At 51.4% G+C, this 20,215-nt stretch overlaps 1 protein-coding gene and 1 long non-coding RNA gene across 3 annotated transcripts in view; both read right to left on the bottom strand.

Annotated features, from left to right (window-relative positions):
- HNRNPM (heterogeneous nuclear ribonucleoprotein M) overlaps positions 1–8,751 on the bottom strand; it is a 59,678-nt gene extending 50,927 nt beyond the window's left edge. Inside the window, exon 1 of one of the 2 annotated variants that reach the window (XM_038384495.1) lies at positions 8,562–8,751. In XM_038384495.1, the coding sequence (XP_038240423.1) occupies positions 8,562–8,653 (92 nt within the window). In that variant the 5' untranslated portion in view covers positions 8,654–8,751. The remainder of the gene's footprint in view (positions 1–8,561) is intronic. The other variant, XM_043502871.1, reaches the window with a different exon arrangement.
- On the bottom strand, positions 1,517–4,842 carry LOC122457507. The gene is made up of 3 exons (XR_006277067.1): positions 3,971–4,842; positions 3,281–3,937; positions 1,517–3,097 (listed from the first exon to the last, which is right to left on the bottom strand). It is a non-coding gene; the product is annotated as an uncharacterized LOC122457507 (long non-coding RNA).
- Positions 8,752–20,215: the final 11,464 nt, after the last annotated feature.

Genomic DNA, 20,215 nt, shown 5'->3' with positions numbered 1-20,215 from the left:
GCCTCTCTCCATTCTGAGAGCTGACCTATCGGATTTATACCTATCCTTTGTTTCCTATCTTTTAGCCAGTTACCAATCCATGACAGCACCCTCCCTCTTATTCTGTGGCAGCTTACTTTGCTTAAGAACCTTTCGTGAGGGACTTTGTCAAAGGCTTTCTGAAAATTTAAGTACACTAAATCCACTGGATCCCCTTGGTCCACATGCTTGTTGATCCCCTCAAAGAATTCTTTTCACCCTTAGCTTCACAAACATTATGGAACACACAGCAGGCTGCTATGACCATAGGAATATTTTCCTCATTTAGGTCTAACCTGCCATAAAGGCAGCACCAGCGTGCTTTTAATCTGCCAAAGGAATATTCTACAATCATTCTGCACCTGTTCAGCCTATTATCGAAGCGCTCCTTGCGGCTGTCCAGGTTTCCCATGTAAGGCTTCATGAGACATGGTAGTATAGGGTGCGCTAAGTCTCAGGATCATTATGTTCATTTCAACATCCCTCCATTGGGATCTTCTGGTCTGGAAAGGGAGTCTTTGCTTGGAGCTTTCTGTACAGGCCAGTGTTCCTGAAGATGCGTGCGTCGTGCACTTTCCTGGACACCCCACGTTAAAGTCACTGAAAACATATATGCAATACCATAGAGAAGTACCCATTTCTATTGATGTACTCCATCGCAAGATGGTCCGGGGCAAAAATTGGGATATGCATGCCATTTATCACCCTGCTGCAGTTAGGAAAACCCATTGCTGCAAAGCCATCCATCATTTCATGGATTTTACCAAGAGAGTCACAGTCCTTCATAGCAAGATGTGATTAATGGCTCTGCACACTTGCATTAACACAGCTCCAGCAGTCAACTTTCCAACACCAAACTGATTCACAACAGACTGGTAGAAGTCTGGAGTTGCCAGCTTCCACACAATGATCACCATGCACTTCTCCACCAAGAGAGCAGCTCTCATTTTGGTGTCCTTGAGCCGCACTGCTGGGACAAGCTCTGCACAAAGTTCCAGAAAGATGGCTTTCTGCATCTGAAAGCTCTGCAGCCACTGCTAGTCATAACTGACCTTCATAACACTACGATACCACCACTCAGTCGAAAAGCAACAGTCCATGTGCAGCTGCTCCATGAATACAAAAAGTAATCTGGTGTTTCTTTCCATAGCACACAGCAGATCAGGAACCTCCGATTCCTTTTCAGATTGGGTTCTCATCATATACTGCATGATGAGCCACAATGGGTTCATAACAGTGATCACAACAGTTGAGAGCAATGCAGGATCCATCCTTTCAGACAGAGTTGTCAGGCACACAGTAAACGGGGGTTGTTGAAAAATGCCACAAAATGCAGTCAGAAACCCATGGAACAATGGGACAGAAAAAAAACAGCATTATGGGACATTGAGCCCACACCCATGATGCACTATGATCCATTCCACCTCCCACAACTCATTGCTGCAGAAGGTGGCAAGTAGCACAGTGGGATAGGTACCCACAGTGCACTGCTCTCCATCAATGCTAGAACACCAACTGTGCACGGGCTCTGCCGACAGAAGGAGCATTGTATGAACATGCACAAGCGATGTAATTATACTGGTTTTTGGTTGTCAGCGTAACTTGTGTTGACAAAACTCTGTAGCATAGACAAGACCTCAGTGTGGTTTTTTAGGACGATTGACTATAGAAGTCCAAATTCTTTGGGTGAGTGCAATCATGGTACACATGCTCAGCTCTCCTAGAAACCAATGTCTGTTCGGACAACCAACTTCAAAGAAGTGGCTTCAACTACTTTCTTTCAAGCGATTCAGGAATCTTTAACTGGATGCTCTGAAGTGGGGAACATGAGCAGGGATCCATTTGGGTAGTCTAAAAAGGTCAGTAACTATGGTATTTAAGAGTTATTTTCCTTTAAGAACTGTCCCCAGGAATCCCCAAATCTTGGAAGAACAAGCCATATCGGACACCCCAAGGCGAGTTTGAGTACCTCCAACCACCCTGAGACATGACTAATACTGCAAAAAAGCCAGTGAGGTAGATAAGATGGAAACCCCAATAGCAATGTTCCTCTTTCATCCCGAACAGAAGAGAATCTTTAATATTCTGAGGTACTGTGGCCCAGGTATCCAAGTGGTTAAGGCAGTACACCATGCAGACTCCCAAGATGTAGCCTGGCAAATAGTGTCACATGAACACAAGGTTTACCACCTGTAGAAAAAAAAGCTACAGGTTTATGATGGGAACCTCTCAAAGGACACTGTCTCCCTAATGGTATGAAAAATCCTCTTAAACAAGCTTTTCAGCTATGGAGCCTCTTAAGGCTTCAGTGAATTCAGCCTTTTATGGTAGAATGAGTGAACTTGTTCAGGCAAACCCTAAGGACTCAGGATGCTTTACACACTTTTCTGAGGGCTTGTCTACACTTGAAATGCTACTGTGGCACAGCTGCAGCACTGGATCTATGCCATTGTAGTACTTCATTGTAAACACTTTCCCACACCTCCCCAAGAGGAGGTAACTAGGCAATGGAAGAATTCTTCCAGCAACCTAGCACTATCTACTCCGAGGGTTAGGTTGGCTTAACTGTCATTCAAGTGTGTGGATTTTTCACACCCCTGAACAACGTAGCTGGGTCGACTTAACTTTTGAGTGTAGACCTGGCTGGCCTGAGGTACATCTTGCAGCGTGTGCTAGCTACAGTCGGATACAAATATTCAAACATCCAAGAAAGCCCGTTGCCACAGACAGCTGTTTCATAAAAACCTCGTGGTGAAGACACCAAAGGTTAGAAAGGAGTATTGGTAGAGTCCTTCTCCTGGACAAGGTTGGAGACATATTCAATGACTGTGCCTTTCATATCTTGACTCAACTTTGCTGCACGGAGCTTGATCCAACTGACGACCTGCCCCTAAAGGCAGAGAACCTCCATCTGGAAAAAAGTTCAGTCTCACATGAAGTAAGGAAGAATTCTGCTTCTCTAACCAAAAAGTGGTGGATGTCCTTATTTATAAAGCAACATGTCTCACTGAAGGCAGTCATCTTGTCATCGCTGCTCAATAACTGCCAAGTCTCACCTGCGAAGTGGCCAAAATCTAAGCTTACATCCCAAAAAGAAAAGGAGTACTTGTGGCACCTTAGAGACTAACAAATTTGAGCATAAGCTTTCGCGAGCTACAGCTCACTTCAGCTTATGCTCAAATAAATTTGTTAGTCTCTAAGGTGCCACAAGTACTCCTTTTCTTTTTGCAAATACAGACTAACACGGCTGCTACTCTGAAACCTTACATCCCAAGAGGCTCTAGTCACTATCAGAGCCAAAAAATCATAAAAGGGAAAATATTCAAGCTTTTCTCAAGGACCGAATTTGGTGTGCTTGGTTCTAAAAGGGAGGGGAGAGTGAGGGAAGAGGAAAGACACTGGGGGTAATGAGCCACATATAAAGGTGTCACATTCCCAATTGCTTGTTCTGCAGAATATAAGAAATCTATGGGCTTTTTTTTTTTTACTGAATCAGTGAGTTCTAAGTCTAAGGCCTCAGAAAGGCCTTCATATCACTAGAAGGGGAAGCACTAGCTGCTTTTCTGGTGGGGACAAAGATGAAAGAATTGTTTCTGGCTCATCCTCCACATACTCATCTTCCTGTTTTACTGAGCCCCTAAGACTGATATGACAGCTGTTTACAAACCAAATTTTGGTTGCCATAAATTTATGATAAGCCAGAAAGCCTAGGGTCAATGGTCAGAGCTCTTCCAGCTCCAAGGCAACAAGACAGTCCCATGATCTTATTTCAACCACAAGAACTCACGGACTCCAAATTCCAAAACATGCCAAGGGACAGCTGTTCTCCACCAACAGGACAAGGAGTCAAGGATCTGACAAGTTATATGCTAGACTTGGCTACCATTGTATGCTGGCCTCCAAACAGCCTTTCCTCTCTCTCTCTCTCTCTCTCACACACACACACACACACACACACACACACACACCCCTCTTCTTAGTTTTCTGACATCCTGGACCATATGAAAAGATGGATGAAAACTCAAGAGTCAATGGCAGAAAACACAAGGATCTCTCCCCATTCCTATTGAACATCTGCATGCAGCCACTAGGCAAACTGGCCTCAGACTTTAAGGCCAGAAGGGACCATCATGACCATCTAGTCTCCATTAACAACACCTGCTACTTCTCAGCTGGACTACAGCAATACAATATAGCTGGGCATGCAGTATTCCACACTTCAAGAACTCCAACTGATAAAGAATGCTGTGGCAATCTCCTCAGAAACTGTGGCTCCCATTAATACATCACACCTGTCCTCTGCTCTCTACACTGGCTTCTCATAGAATATCAGATCAAGTTCAAGGTCTCTGTCCTTATCCTCAAGGAATTTGATGGCCTGGGCCCAGTATATCTAAGAGGTTGCTCTAAAGTTCTAAGATGAAGACTATTCTCAACCACTTCACTCCTCAGGAACAAGTGAGCTTTCTACAATAAGAGAAGGTGACCTATTACTCCTGCGGGAATTCTTCATCACTGCAGAAGCGCAGAATTAATGTCCCCCGCAGATAAATTGATTCACATGCACCTTCCAAGCAGCAGTCGGGGGGAGAAGGGGGCACGTCTGGTTTGGGCATTAAGAGCAGCCGGGGGAGATGTAAATCACCACCTCAGGAGGTTGGGTGGGAGGGGAAGAAGAGGAGAGGAGAGACGGTGACATGACTTCCTCTGCTCCTGGGGTCAGGTCAGACCCACCTCCAGGAACCTCCCCAACTTCAGAAAGCTCTGCACACACACATCCCACTTCCTGACCCCATTGCTCCCAACCACAGGGGAAGGGGTCACTGTATGGGGAGCTGCCCCTCATCTGCCCAACTCCTATGCACCCAGACCCCCTACTGTACCTGGACCCCCTTGCCAAGCCCCAACACCCATTCCCCACTGAGCCCCAACCACCTTCACTTGGACCCACCCCCCAGGAATTTCCATTCCCCCTGCACCTCCAACAAGCCCTAATACTTCCAGATTCACCTCACACAGAGATCCTCCACCAAGCCACTCACGCCAAGACTGCCTCATACAGAATTCATCCCACACCTCGATCCCCCTACACACACTAAGCCCCTCCACATTTGGATCCTGCCAGGCTGGGCCTGCTTGCCCGACACCTGGATGAGGGGGGCAGGGCTGGGTATGCATGACTGTCACTCTGTCTCATTGTGGAACCATAGAGATGTGCTAATATGCCTAGTAAGGAATCAAAAGACATTTCCTGAATCTTTTTTATTGTTTGTATTGTTACAAACATACTTGCTGATGGGTATTTTAAATAATTGAAAATGTGATTATATTGTGTTTTGGTAAATAAGATACAGAATTTTACAAAATTTTAAAATACTGAGAGCAGTACTTTTAATTTTTTTAGCACAGAATTCCCTCAGGAGTAATTATGCACGAGACAGAACTCAGTGGCTGACCCAAGACTAGAATAAACTCTCACAGGAATTAAGGACTGTCACATACCTCCGCACTTCCACTCGAAGTGCAAGGCACATCACTTTTACCATCCCTTGTTTAACAAAAATAAAAATTGTGTATATCCATATTAAAAAGAATTCCAAAACAAGACACCACTGCACACACTTCTCTCCCTCAAGAGAGAATGTGAGAACACAACACATTGCAGATGTTAGTCGTGTTGCTAAATGCACTATTGGAAGATGCTCAGATAGTATGGTGATGAGTTTGGTATAAGAATCTATGCAGTTTAAACCCCAGAGATAAACAGTATTTACTTTGCCTCTGTGTTTAAGAGTAATGACCCTTATTATGGTCTGACTTAATAAAGCTAGGATAATAAGGCCTGACTGATTCAAGGCATCAGGAAACCATGGCACAAGCTGCATCTCTAACAGCAATAGGGCATTCACTGAGAACCAGCATCTCAGTTTTCCTGATGCTGAAACCTACAAAAAATAACTGGTAGAAGCTAGGCTTGACTGAATATGACATAACTAATCTTTTTTATATCAATGGAGGCACATTAGCATGCATTCCTCAGTCTTCCTAGTAGAGGAAGAATCAGAGGTTACTAGCAGGTTTCAGAGTAGCAGCCGTGTTAGTCTGTATTTACAAAAAGAAAAGGAGTGCCACAAGTACTCCTTTTCTTTTTGAGGTTACTTTAGCAGAGCTTCCAGAGTCCCTGATACCAAGACAATACCACAGAAAAATTAGCAGTGGACGCTGTCACGGAGTCCCCAGGTGATGCTCTGGAACTGCTCCCTACAAAGCTAGTCAGGACTCTGGGGAAGTCTCCTTTCTGTAAGCAAAAAGAAAAGGAGTACTTGTGGCACCTTAGAGACTAACAAATTCTGTCTCCAGGACACACAGCTCACACAACTTCCACCTTCCTGGGTCTGACCTCGGAGCTTTCAGCATCCTCTGTCTCTCCGTGTGCTTCCCACAGCCAGTCCGCCCAAGCGGGGTCCTATGGAAGCCAGAGGGTCCTGCCCCCAATTCCGCAGTCAGACGTTACTCTCAGCCAGACAGTAAAACAAGGTTTATTAGATGACAGGAACACGGTCTAACACAGAGCTTGTAGGTGCAGAGAACAGGACCCCTCAGCCAGGTCCATTTTGGGGGGCAGTGAGCCAGACAACCACGTCTGCACTTCACTCCATGTCCCCAGCCAGCCCCAAACTGACTCCCCCTCCAGTCCCTCCTCCTCTGGGTTTTGTCTCTTTCCCCGGCCAGGAGGTCACCTGATTCCTTTGTTCGCCAACCCTTTAGCTCTCACCTTTCAGGGGGGAAGGGCCCAGGCCATCAGTTGCCAGGAAACAGGGTGTCAGCCATTCTCTGTGTCCAGACCCCTGCACACACCTGTCCTCCAGGGCTCTACAAGGACCATACACCCTTATCCCACCACCTAGATACTTAAGAACTGCATAGGGGAAACTGAGGCACCCCCACAATATTCAGAGGAAACATTAGGAACAGTCCCGCTTCATCACAGACACCAAGACCTGCACCCTCCTTTACATCAAGATGGGAGCAAGAGAATTTGTCAGCACCATGACTCTTCTGCTTCACCCTCCAAGCAGGGAGCAATGTCCAGATGTCAAGAAGCTGATCTGAAGTCCCAAACCTGCTTAACAGGCTCAATAATGAAGAGCAGGGATTTATTAAGGTCCCACCTGATCTTAGAGACCAAAAACATGGGACCCTAATGACATTACTTCACTGCATGAAACACAGGTCTCAATTTAACATCCCTAGCTGCCTCAGCCATGCCACTTAACCAAAAACAGGGAAAATAGCCATATAATCAAGTAATCTAGCAGGACCGGCATCAGGAAAAGGTAAAAAGCTTAAGAGGACAGCGCCCCAAGCAATGCCCATGAACACTTTTCTTTTTAAATAAAAATGCAGCAAGCTAACCTTGTGAGGAAGGGAAAGCATGCCAATACCATCCAACCCCACCCCCCCGCACGCATTCAGCCAGCCCCCCACCCTCCCGCACCCATGCCACCCTACCCCACCCCCCGTGCCCTCACCCAGCAAGACCCCCCGCGCCCACACCCAGCCAGACCCCCACCCCCCCGCACCTATGCCACCCTACCCCACATGCCCTCACCCAACCAGACCCCCACCCCCCCGCGCCTATGCCACCCACCCCCCCGCACCCACACCCAGCCAGACCTCCACCCCCCCGCACCCACACCCAGCCAGACCTCCACCCCCCCGCACCCATGCCACCCTACCCCACCCCCCGTGCCCTCACCCAGCGAGACCCCCGCCGCGCCCACACCCATGCCACCCTACCCCACCCCCCCGCGCCCACACCCAGCCAGACCCCCACCCCCCCCCGCGCCTATGCCACCCTACCCCACATGCCCTCACCCAGCCAGACCCCCACCCCCCCCGCACCCACACCCAGCCAGACCCACACCCAGCCAGACCCCCACCCCCCCGCCACCCTACCCCACCCCCCGTGCCCTCACCCAGCGAGACCCCCGCCGCGCCCACACCCATGCCACCCTACCCCACCCCCCCGCGCCCACACCCAGCCAGACCCCCACCCCCCCCGCGCCTATGCCACCCTACCCCACATGCCCTCACCCAGCCAGACCCCCACCCCCCCCGCACCCACACCCAGCCAGACCCCCACCCCCCCGCCACCCTACCCCACCCCCCGTGCCCTCACCCAGCCAGACCCCCATCCCCCCCGCGCCCATGCCACCCTACCCCACCCCCCCGCGCCCACACCCAGCCAGACCCCCACCCCCCCGCGCCCATGCCACCCTACCCCACATGCCCTCACCCAGCCAGACCCCCACCCCCCCGCACCGCTCCAGCTCCCACACTCCTATTCCGCCAGACCCCAGGCCGCCGCTTCCAGCACCGGCTCCTTCCATCCACCGAGCCCCCGCCCGCAGCCGCGCCGGCCCGAGGCCCCGGCCCCCACACGCGGGGCCGCGGCCTCCTGCTCTCCCGGCCAGGCGGCCGCCCACAACGCGCCCGGGGCCGAGTCCCGTGGGGACGGGGTTCCGCCGGCGGCGCCTCACCTCTTGGGGGGCCCGTCCCCGGCGCTACCCGCCCCGTTGGCTGCCGCCGTCTCCTCCATTTTGCCGCTGCCCTCAGTCCCCACGGCCGCCATTTCCTCCGCGCAGCCCCTTTGTGTCAGCAGCGGCCGCCCCGCGCCGTGCCCCGGAGCACGCTGGGAAAGGGGCGGGGCCGCGCCCCTGGCGGCCCCGCCCCCCCTGCGGGCACGTGGTTCGGGACGCTGACGTCGGGGGGGGGGGGCCGTTCCCGGGCTCTGGCGGGAGCGCGAGACCCAGGGCGGCGCTGGGGCCCTGCGCGTCTCGTGCTCCTGGCGGCGGCGCCGTGCGGGGTGGGACGGTGTCTGCGGGGGTCGGACTATGCGTGGGGTACACGCCAGGGACGCGGTCGTGCGGTGCTGGGGGGGGGGTCGGCCTGTGCCTGGAGCTGTGCAAGGGGCCAAACAAAGAGCTAGTTCCCCATCGCACACCTGGCTGCGGGGCCAGGCCCTCTCCTCCAGCCCCCCGCCAGGATGGCTTCAGGGCTCCCCCTGAACACAGCTCTGGGGGGATTTTAGCTGTTGGGGGGGGGGGCGTCACTGCTGATGCGCACTGTCCCCAAGTGGGCCTAAGAGCTGGACCTAGGCAGCGGTGACTTCAGCTCTGTAGCACCTAACAAGACTCTCAGCTGAGTCTCAACAAGCTTTTTTAGTATTCTGTGGAGAGAGAAAAGATCAAAGACGTTCAAGAACCCTTAAACCGTCCATTCACTCACTCACTCTTTCAGTTCACTGGGCCTTGGAACCCATGTCCCTGCCAAGCAAGTGCCGTTGAGTTGAGGGTGAGTCCCTCCATCAGGATACGCCAGGTACAGTTCTGCGGCCTGAGCTCACACAACAAGGTTAACAATCCTTTATCACTCCTGCCCCCAGGGGCGGCAAGTTGTATGGACCCGTGGTGCCCAGGCACCATGGCTGGGGGCTCTGCTCCACCAATGTTTGGAACTGGGTCTCTCCCCCAACCCTGCCTGGAGCAGCCCCCACCTGCCTCACCCCACCACATACCTCGCTGGGACCTGGAACATCCCTGCCTGAATGAAAGCAGCATGGCTCTCCCTTGCCGGCCCACTTCCTGAATCCCAATAGGGCTGTTGCTTAAGGCTACAGCACAGCACAAGAGCAGTGCCAGTGGCAGGCTGAGGCAGCTGCTGTTGCTGCACGTCAGGAGGGGGCACACACATGCTGGCAGCCCTCCCCTCCCCCTGCACCCACCCAGAAGAGACGCCGAGGGGGCTTCCAGCGGGAGACATCTGGAGTGGATCTCACTCACCCAAGCAGCTGCTGGGGCTTCGGTGAGTGTTTGGCCCTGTGATCTGCCCCCCTCCCCCCCACAGCAACAACTCCTGCCCAACTCTGGGCAAGGGACAGCCCCATCCCCCACCCCAGTGTGGCTATGGTGAGGGGCAGCAGGGGAGGAAGAAAACCACATGTGATGGCAGTCCCCTCCCCATAAGCGCCGCACCCCCCCTTCAGCCCCCAAATTCCCTCCCAGAGCCTGCACCCCCTTCCCACATACCCCCTCCCACCTCCAAACTCCCTCCCAGAGCCTGCTCCCCTCACCCCCTCCAGCACCTCCAGCCCCTACCCCAGCCCAGAGCCTGCACCCAGCACCTAAACTCCATCCCAGAGCCTGTACCCCCACACACCCCTTCCTGCACCCAAACTCCCTCCTACACCCCCACCCCTTACCCCAGACCAGAGCCTACACCCAAACTCCATTCCAGAGCCTGCACCCCCTCCCTCCCCAAACTCCCTCCCAGAGCCTGCACCCCCACCCCTTGCCTCAACCCAGAGCCTACACCCAAACTGCATCCCAGAGCCTGCACCCCCAGCCCAGAGCCTATACCCAGCACCCAGACTCCATCCCAGAGCCCAACCTCTCAACCATCCTACACCCCAATCCCTGCCCCAGCCCAGGGCCTGCACCTCAGACCTCCTCCCCGCACCCAAACTCCCTTGCAGACCCTTATGCAGGTGCAAGGGGGGCCCCCTCTGGGCACCACCAAAATTTCTACAAACCTGCTGCCCCAATAACAGGGAGACCGGGGGGAATCCAACATAAACCTCAAATGATCGTTTAGGCAAGCAATCCCATCATGCTGAGCACCTAGGCAGGGTGGGTGTGTGCATGCAAATGAGATCACTTCCTGAAGTCTTTTTCCACTGCTCACCACTAGATGTCAGGGGAGAGCTCATTCAGACTCTGCTTACATGTAAATCACCTGGGGTTTAGTTACTCGAGTGCACATGAGAAAGGACCCTGATAAAGTCTTCATGTGCGAAAGTCCATTTGTTTTTTCAGAATCAGCCTAACACAATTTCACTAAGGCTTAAGCTCTATTTAAAAAAAAAAAATTTAGGCTTCAACCAAGCTTCAGAAATGTCAGCACATATTTTAGATTGTATAAATGCCTGAAACTGAGCATTATAATAGAAGATAACGGGCTGACTTAGAAGGGAAGGCCTTAAAAGCCAGAGGCTAAGTGACCAAGGGGAGCTAGCAAACGGGACTACAACCAGGGGAGTTTCAGAGAGGGCAAAGGCGATCCCCATGCTGAACAAATAAGGTGCGAGTACTAACCTTGGGGTGAGTGAGTTTGTTTGGCTGTTTGTCTTTTTCTTTTTCTTCCAGGTTATTTCAGTTACGGGGTCAATTGCGATTGTGTGGTTGGGGACAGTCTGAGCCTTTGTTCCCTTAATTATCCTGGAGATCATCCTCCCCCTGTATGATTAACAAGGGGGTAGGCCTGACCTAGGAGGGAAGGCCTTAAAAGCCAGTGGCTAAGCGATCAAGGAACCACAAACAGGGGAGTTTGAGAGAGGGTGAAGGAGAGCCCCCTGCTGAACAACGTTGTCTCTTGAATCCCTTTCTATTAATTCATGGCGGTTTTCTCTCTCCCCTCTTGGCCCCCCAGCCAAGAAACTGCACAGAAGGGCTCAGTTCCTAATGGGAGCACTGGGCAGTCCTCCAGAAAGGTACAAGGTGGGCCCAGTGCTGATCTCAGTGTTGACCTCACTATGCTGACAGCATGGAGTCACAGTGCAGAGCTGAAATGATCTCTTTCCTTTTTCTCACGTATAGCCAGGAGTATATAGTGTGTCTAGCGATCGCATTAGTTGTCATTGGATCTGCCTCTCCTGCCTGGTTTGAGCAGGTGTCCTATGGCCAGGGACTGAGAATCCTGTTAGTACTGAAATAGCTAGTGATAAAAATCCACATTTTCCCTTGCAGCAGCTGTCCAATTTGCCAGGTACATCATGATATCCCCATTCTGGATCGAAGGATCTAGCCATGCTGCTGGCTTCACATGCCCTTGCAGGGGTAGACTGGCTGGACCGGATTCCTCTTGCAGCTTTCAGAGTAGCAGCCGTGTTAGTCTGTATTCGCAAAAAGAAAAGGAGTACTTGTGGCACCTTAGAGATTAACAAATTTATTAGAGCATAAGCTTTCGTGAGCTACAGCTGACTTCATCAGATGCATTTGGTGGAAAAAAACAGAGGAGAGATTTATATACACACACACAGAGAACATGAAACAATGTGTTTATCATACACACTGTAAGGAGAGTGATCACTTAAGATAAGCCATCACTAGCAGCGGGGGGGGGGGGGGGGGGGGAAGGAGGAAAACCTTTCATGGTGACAAGCAGGTAGGCTAATTCCAGCAGTTAACAAGAATATCAGAGGAACAGTGGGGGGTGGGGTGGGGGGGAGAAATACCATGGGGAAATAGTTTTACTTTGTATAATGACTCATCCATTTCCAGTCTCTATTCAAGCCTAAGTTAATTGTATCCAGTTTGCAAATTAATTCCAATTCAGCAGTCTCTCCTTGGAGTCTGTTTTTGAAGCTTTTTTGTTGAAGGATAGCCACTCTTAGGTCTGTGATCGAGTGACCAGAGAGATTGAAGTGTTCTCCAACTAGTTTTTGAATGTTATAATTCTTGACGTCTGATTTGTGTCCATTCATTCTTTTACGTAGAGACTGTCCAGTTTGGCCAATGTACATGGCAGAGGGGCATTGCTGGCACATGATGGCATATATCACATTGGTAGATGCGCAGGTGAACGAGCCTCTGATAGTGTGGCTGATGTGATTAGGCCCTATGATGGTATCCCCTGAATAGATATGTGGACAGAGTTGACAACGGGCTTTGTTGCAAGGATAGGTTCCTGGGTTAGTGGTTCTGTTGTGTGGTGTGTGGTTGCTGGTGAGTATTTGCTTCAGATTGGGGGGCTGTCTGTAAGCAAGGACTGGCCTGTCTCCCAAGATCTGTGAGAGTGATGGGTCGTCCTTCAGGATAGGTTGTAGATCCTTGATGATGCGTTGGAGAGTGTCAATTGTTAATAACTTTGTGGAAGTCCATGAGTTTACAGTGGTGTAAAATCTGTGGGAAGTAAGAATCAGGCTCATAATGTTTATATTAAAAATCTAGGGTTTTGTGTAACAGGACTGTTACAAAATCAGACACCTCTGTAAGACAAGGGCACCTTTCTCCATAGCTGCCAACTTTTCCCAGTGCCGGTGGGTGCTCAACCCCCCCCGGCCCTGCCCCGACTCCATCCAAACCCTTCCCCAAATTCTCTGCCTCCTCCCTGCCCCTATTGGACTCCTTCCCCAAATCCCCGCCCTAGCTCCGCCTCTTCCCCAAGCATACCTCTTTCCCCCTCCTCCCCCCTCCTTCTCAGTACTTGCTGCCACAAAACAGCTGTTTTGTGGCAGGAAGCACTAGGAGCTAGGGAGAGAAGTGGGGATGTTGTACACTCAGGGGAGGAGGCAAAGCGGAGGTGGAGGTGAGCTTGGGCGGGGAGCTTGGCTGCCGGTGGGTGGAGAGCACCCACCAATTTTTCCCTGATGGTACTCCAGTCCCAGAGCACTGACAGAGTCGGCGCCTATGCCTTTCTCCATTTGTACCTAGTCTGGCAGAAGGAAAATCACCTCTCCCACAGAAGGTGTTGAGATGAGCTTGCAGAGCCTGAATCTTTGGAAAGGGCAAGAGACAGAACAATATCAATTGTCCTTAATGACGTGCAGAGGCTGAATTTCTAAATCATCCTGTGGAGGAGCAGATGACCCGTCCCACACCAACAGCCAAGAAGGGGTTAAAGAACTCCTATGGTCAGCTTCAGCCCATCGCATCTGTGAGGCTTGTCAGGCCCGGGGGCTGGCTCTTGTGGGTGACACTCTGTGCAGTTTGGGGTGGTGCTGGGAAGCAAGGAGAGCTAGGGCCCCTGGCAATGGCTCTATGGTACTAATGGAAGGGTGGCTTGAGAAGCTGGACCCCAGAACTAAACCCCAGTCCAACCTTTAGTAATACAGAAGAGTGGGTGATGAGATGGCCTGCAGCTTCCCCAACCTTGGCACGAGGAAGGGGTCTGACCTCCTAAGGGCTGTGGAAGTATTTTCCTCTTATTAGGACTGCTCCATATCTGTTCAGGGGTTGGACCACTTAGAGATGCAGCCGGAGGGCTGTACCCCATGTCCCAGAATGGGACCCTAGGGCTGCTGCTGCCCAGAGAATGACATTCGAGGGAAGCAAGACACCTGCCCTCACCACAAGGGGCCCATCTCGAGACATAACCTTCAACACTCCCCACATGTGGAATTGAAGCAGGAGAACATGTCTAAGGAAATGAATGAGGCAGGATCCTGTGGAAAAATAGCATGTGATCATGTAATTAAAGGTTGTATCATAACGCACACCCACAACGGGGCCGAATGAAAACACAGGCACCTTAATTCTGGCATTTCCTAACTTTTGTGAGCTGAGTAAGGAGTTAGACACAATTTTGCCTGTTTTTCATTTTTTGAGTAAACTTAATTTGTTCTCAAGAGTTCCCAAGCTAAATCAGTCATTCGGTATCAACCTGTCCAATCTTTCATTATCTTTAGAAACCATTTTCTAGAGAGACATTTGCAATAGCATTTAATGATTAGGTAACACAAGCCAACCTATCTGGCAGTATCTTTGCACTTTGTCAAACAAGGCCATTTTCAATGGGGACCAAGCTATCAGGAACAGTATCCCCGATAATGTCACGGCAAACCTGGTGGCTGACCTTTGTGACTTTGTCCTCACCCACAACTATTTCACATTTGGGGACAATATATACCTTCAAGTCAGCGGCACTGCTATGGGTACCCACATGGCCCCAAGATATGTCTAAATTTTTATGGCTGACTTAGAACAACGCTTCCTTAGCTCTCGTCCCCTAACGCCCCTACTCTACTTGCGCTACATTGATGACATCATCATCTGGACCCATGGAAAAGAAGCCCTTGAGGAATTCCACCATGATTTCAACAATTTCCATCCCACCATCAAACTCAGCCTAGACCAATCCGCACAAGTGGTCCATTTCCTAGACACTACTGTGCTAATAAGGACACATAAACACCACCCTATTCCGGAAACCTACTGACTGCTATTCTTCCCTACGTGCCCCCAGCTTCCATCCAGGACACACCACGTGATCCATTGTCTACAGCCAAACTCTAAGATACAACCGCATTTGCTCCAATCCCTCAGACAGAGATAAACACTTACAAGATCTCTATCAAGCATTTTTAAATCTACACTACCCACCTGCTGAAGTGAAGAAACAGATCGACAGAGCCAGAAGAGTACCCAGAATTCACCTACTACAGGACAGGCACAACAAAGGAAATAACAGAACGCAACTAGCCATCACCTTCAGCCCCCAACTAAAACCTCTCCAGCGCATCATCAAAGATCTACAACCTATCCTGAAAAATGATCCCTCACTCTCATAGATCTTGGGAGACAGACCAGTCCTCGCTTACAGACAGCCCCCCAACCTGAAGCAAATACTCTCCCGCAGCCACACACCACACAACAAAAACACTAACCCAGGACCTATCCTTGCAACAAAGCCCAATGCCAACTCTGTCCACATTTTTTTTCAAGTGACACCATCATAGGACCTAATTACATTAGCCATGCCGTCAGGGGCTCGCTCACCTGCACATCTACTAATGTGATATATGCCATCATGTGCCACAATGCCTCTCTGCCATGTGCATTGGTCAAATCGGACAGTCTCTATGCAAAAGACTAAATGCACACACATCTGACATCAGGAATCATAACATTCAAAAACCGGTAGGAGAACACTTCAACCTCTCTGGGTACTCAGTAAAAGATTTAAGGGTGACAATTTTGCAACAGAAAAGCTTCAAAAACAGACTCCAGCGAGAAACTGCTGAGCTTGAATTAATATGCAAACTGGATACCATTAACTTGGGTTTGAATAGAGACTGGGAGTGGCTGGGTCATTACACACATTGAATCTATTTCCCCATGTTAAGTATCCTCGCACCTTCTTGTCAACTGTCTAAATGGGCCATCTTGATTATCACTACAAAAGTTTTTTTTTCTCCTGCTGATAATAGCTCATCTTAATTAGCCTCTTACTCCACCTTTTCATGTTTTCTGTGTGTGTGTGTGTGTGTGTGTGTGTGTGTGTGTGTGTGTGTGTGTGTGTGTGTGTGTGTATATCTTCTTACTATATGTTCCATTCTATGCATCTGATGAAGTGGGCTGTAGCCCACGAAAGCTTATGCTCAAATAAATTTGTTAGTCTCTCAGTGCCACAAGTACTCCTGTTCTTTTTGTGGACAGACTAACATGGCTGCTACTCTGAAACCTAAATTACTTAAGTATATTTTGCTTAGTAATTGAATTCTTTTAAAATTACTAAGTAATTCCATTTCTTTTAAGAATGACAGTATTAACAGTACTACAAAATGGACACAGTTTTAGTTAAGTAACCGATTATTATTCATTATAATGGCAACACAACTCATTGTCTACTACAGACAAGTAAAAACTACATAAGAAGAATGCTAAAGTTGCAAAGTTAAACAATAAAAGTTACCTGGCTGCAGAATGGCTCTTTACCTGTGGAACCGGAGGAAGCAGTTAGTCTGAACTGGCCATAGTGCTCAGAAAACCACCTTCCAATAGCTGTGCAGCCTCCTGTCATGGTTTTATTGCGAGGCTCCTGATCTTTAGTGATTTTCTAAAGCCCCAGCTTCTGGAGTCACATGATTACCCAAGATGCTCCAGCTTTTGCAGAACAGCCAAAGGCTCAAAAACCTGAAGACAAAGACCCCAAAATGATTAATTTTTAAAATCTCATGATTTTGGGTGCCCTGACTCAGGATTTCTGAGCCCTGGGGATTGGCAAGGCTGTGATAGATCAGGCACCCCTAGAGCAGGTATATGGGCTCAGCCTGGGAATAAACTACTGAGCCAAATTCAGTCATGGTGCAAATGGTGCCCCCGTCCACCTCACTCCCCGGCTGAGTTTGGCCCATCACATTCAATTCCCGAGGAAGGAAAGGCATCCCAAAGCGTTGTCTTGGGTTGGGTCGTGTCTCTCCCAGGTGGGACCACACAGCCCTGGGGGCATCAGCGCACTGACTTGAGCAAGCCCTGGTTTAACTGAGATGGGGTTGGAGGCAGGTAGGGTGACCAGAGAGCAAGTGTGAAAAATCAGGACGGGGTAGGGGGTAATAGGCGCCTATATAAAAGAGAGCCCCAAATATTGTGACTGTCCCTATAAAATCGGGACACCTGATCACCCTAGAGGCAGGACCTGCCCTTGTCTCTGGAATGTGCTTCCTGCTCCAAATCTCCAAACCCCAGTGGGCAGAGGAATGAAAAACAAAATAGAAATAGGGGGAATAAAACTTACAAATGATTCAGCCTCATCAAGTCATGTTCATCCCAAGCTGGGGGATATCCTAACCCGCTTGCCTCGCTTACCCACCCCCGCTCCTGTCTTAAATCAGGTTCTGACCCTGCAGAGACTTAGGGACTCCTCACGTGAATAAAGCAATTTGCATGAGCCTTGCAGAATTGGGCCCTTGGCTCTAAGGACAGGAACTGTGGGCTGGATTCAAATGCAGGGACTTGAATCCAGCTCCCAGGTGAGTGCTCCTAGTCACTGGGCGACAAAGCCCGAGCCCAACAACTGTTTCATTATTCATGCCAAGAGGGACACCTCCAACAGGAGAGACCGAATGAGAGCCAGCCCGGAAGAGCAGCCAGGCTGGTTCAATCAGCTCTGCTTGATTTGGAGCCAGGTCCCACCACACCCCAGGTGCAGGCACTGGCCCCTGGACTATGGGTCTGGGGCTCTTGGGGGGAGGGGGAGAAGGTGTGGAGAGAGAGATGGGGCTGACTCAGAGAGGGTTTGTGGCTGAGACTCCTGAGCAGATGGAGGTGCTTCTCTCAGGTCCGACTGTCAGCTCCTAAGGCTGTGATCCGTGGGAGTGAGGTGCCTAGGTCCCTTGGGGGATCTGGGCCCTAAGCCTCCCCCTGTCCTCGGCATCGCCCACTGGCTGGCTCAGGCAGCTCCCGGCGCAGCATGCTGATTATAGAGAATCCCTTTCCTAGGCGCTGACTCTCCCCAGGCATCATACAGGGAGCCTGGGTGCCCACCTGGGGCTGTAAATCACACTGGGTGGCAGTAGGAGGGAGGTGACTTGAACAGCGCCTAAGTCCGTTTGTGAATCTAGCCCCTGTCTTGCCATGCGTTCATTCAGCACCTAGCACAGTGACTGGGCATGTGAGCCCCAGGCTAGTAGGATGTCTTCCCCCAGGCTTTTCCTGGGAGAGGGATGAGCCGGGGGAGCAGAGGGAGGGCTCTGGGTGGCTCAGACTCGTGGGTCTCAATCTCCAGTGCAGTGCTGGGTTAGTCAGGCCCATTGATACCGGTTGACTGTTCCAGCTGCTCTCCTTGCTCAGCTCTTCCTCCCCCTCCCCTACGCAAACCGCCCCACTGTCCTGACTCAGGCAGGAAGGAGACAGGGTTTCCTCTGGCCTTGTTATCTGCTGGGGTCAGGTGCCAGCCCTTCCCCGCTTCCTTGCTGGGCGCCTGCTGTCTGTGCTCAGGAGTTACAGGAAGCTGCATGGAGCAGATCCCTTCCTGCAGCTCTGGCTCAGGCTGACAGGCCAGCAAGGCTTGCTGATGGGAGCGGCGCGTTCCCCAGGGCACAGGAACTGGTAATGTGGGGGTTCCAGTTGCTGTCCTGCCACCTGCCTTGGGTCCTCCCTGGGGATTATAACTAGAATCCCGGAGTACTGGGGCCTCCAGGCAGGGACCTTTGGCTCTGGGGCAGAAGCCATCTGGGTGTGTGGCCATGTGCTGATGGGGGGATGTGACGGTAATTGCCTAGTCCCACCACCCTGGGGACCCACATTACAGGGAAGCCAGTGAATGGGTGGCACACAGGGATGGGGGCATGTGCAGCTGGGCTGGGGCACTGTATGAGCACTGGCAGAGGGTCAGAGCTGGGGTCTGCATGGGGGAAGCTCCCCTCCCCCACCCTGCTTTACCCAGGATTAGCAGTAAACTGCTAGTGCAGATGCAGGCATGGGCCGTTCTCAGCCTGGATTGGCAAAACCATGGAGCAAACAGCTTCAGTGGGTGTTGGGGTCAGGCAGGGTAAGGACGTCTCTGGTTTTGCTTTTTAGATCTTGCTTCCAAAGCAGGACGAGTGGAGAAGAGCCCAGCCATGTCTCACCCCGCCCATGAGAATGGGACCACCCCGGTGGCCGGGGAGCAGCGGACAATGAGCACATGGGCACGCAGGGCCACAAGAACCCCCCAAATGCAAAGGAGAGTGACCGCGAGGCAGAGGCTGGCCACAGGAAAAGGCCTCCTGAGCTACACCAGGCCTTCCAGGGTGCAGGGGAGACAGGAAAGGCTCCCTAGTGGTGCACTGGGTAAGATGTAATGAGCATGGGCGGGGGATGGGTAAGCCTTGCTGTTGGCCCCAGCACTGGCAGTCTTGTGCCTAGCACCGCTGATCATGTAACGTGTGGTGGGGGGGATACGTGCGTGTTTAACAGGAGTCAATGTACAGAGACACATGTTGGATCTCAGGCTCGTAGAGCATCCTCTGCATGGCTGCTCCAGGCACAAGGTGCTGACACCGAAAGGGGTGCAGGTTCTGGCCACCAGAAGCAGGCGGGTGGCATGCTCCATGCACCTGCTGCAAAGCTGGGCCAGAGGAGCCTGGGTGGCAAGTGAAGAAGACTGGGCCCCAGGGAGATGCTGACACTTTCCCAACCCCGGCAGTGCCAGTAGCTAGAAAAGCTGCTCAACTGGGCAAAGCACTGGGGGCCCTGGCTCTGAGGAAAGGCTGAAAGCTCTGACAGAGGGGGCTGCAGGGGGAAGGGGCGGGGATGAGCCACCTAAGAAGATCTCAGAGATTCACAGGAGGATGGATTTGAACTCGGCAGGGAAGAACAATGCATGGATGCCCTGGCAAGGTTTAGAAAGGCAAAGAAGCCTAGCTGGGCTCTGCCCAGGGCTGCCATGCAGAAGCCAATCCCCAGGCGCGCAAATGCAAGGACAGTGGCATAGGCCCCAGCGGCATCGGGGGCCCCAGCTGGACTTCGGAGGCAAACGCTAGTGAGGCCTATGCATGAGTGAGGGGCAGGCTGCTCTTCACAGCCAAGCTCCAGAAGGAATTTCCACCCATGACATGGGCAGGGCTGGGGAAGGGTCCCTGGCCTTTGTCCTGGCACATGGGGCAGTGCAGGGGGAGGGGTCCTGCGATGGGGTGGCTGCCTCTCACTGACAGAGA

The sequence above is a fragment of the Dermochelys coriacea genome, chromosome 25, assembly GCF_009764565.3.
Source record: "Dermochelys coriacea isolate rDerCor1 chromosome 25, rDerCor1.pri.v4, whole genome shotgun sequence".
NCBI lineage: Eukaryota > Metazoa > Chordata > Testudines > Dermochelyidae > Dermochelys > Dermochelys coriacea.
The sequence above is the reverse complement of the archived record's forward strand: the minus strand, read 5'-3'. Positions and strand labels throughout refer to the sequence as shown.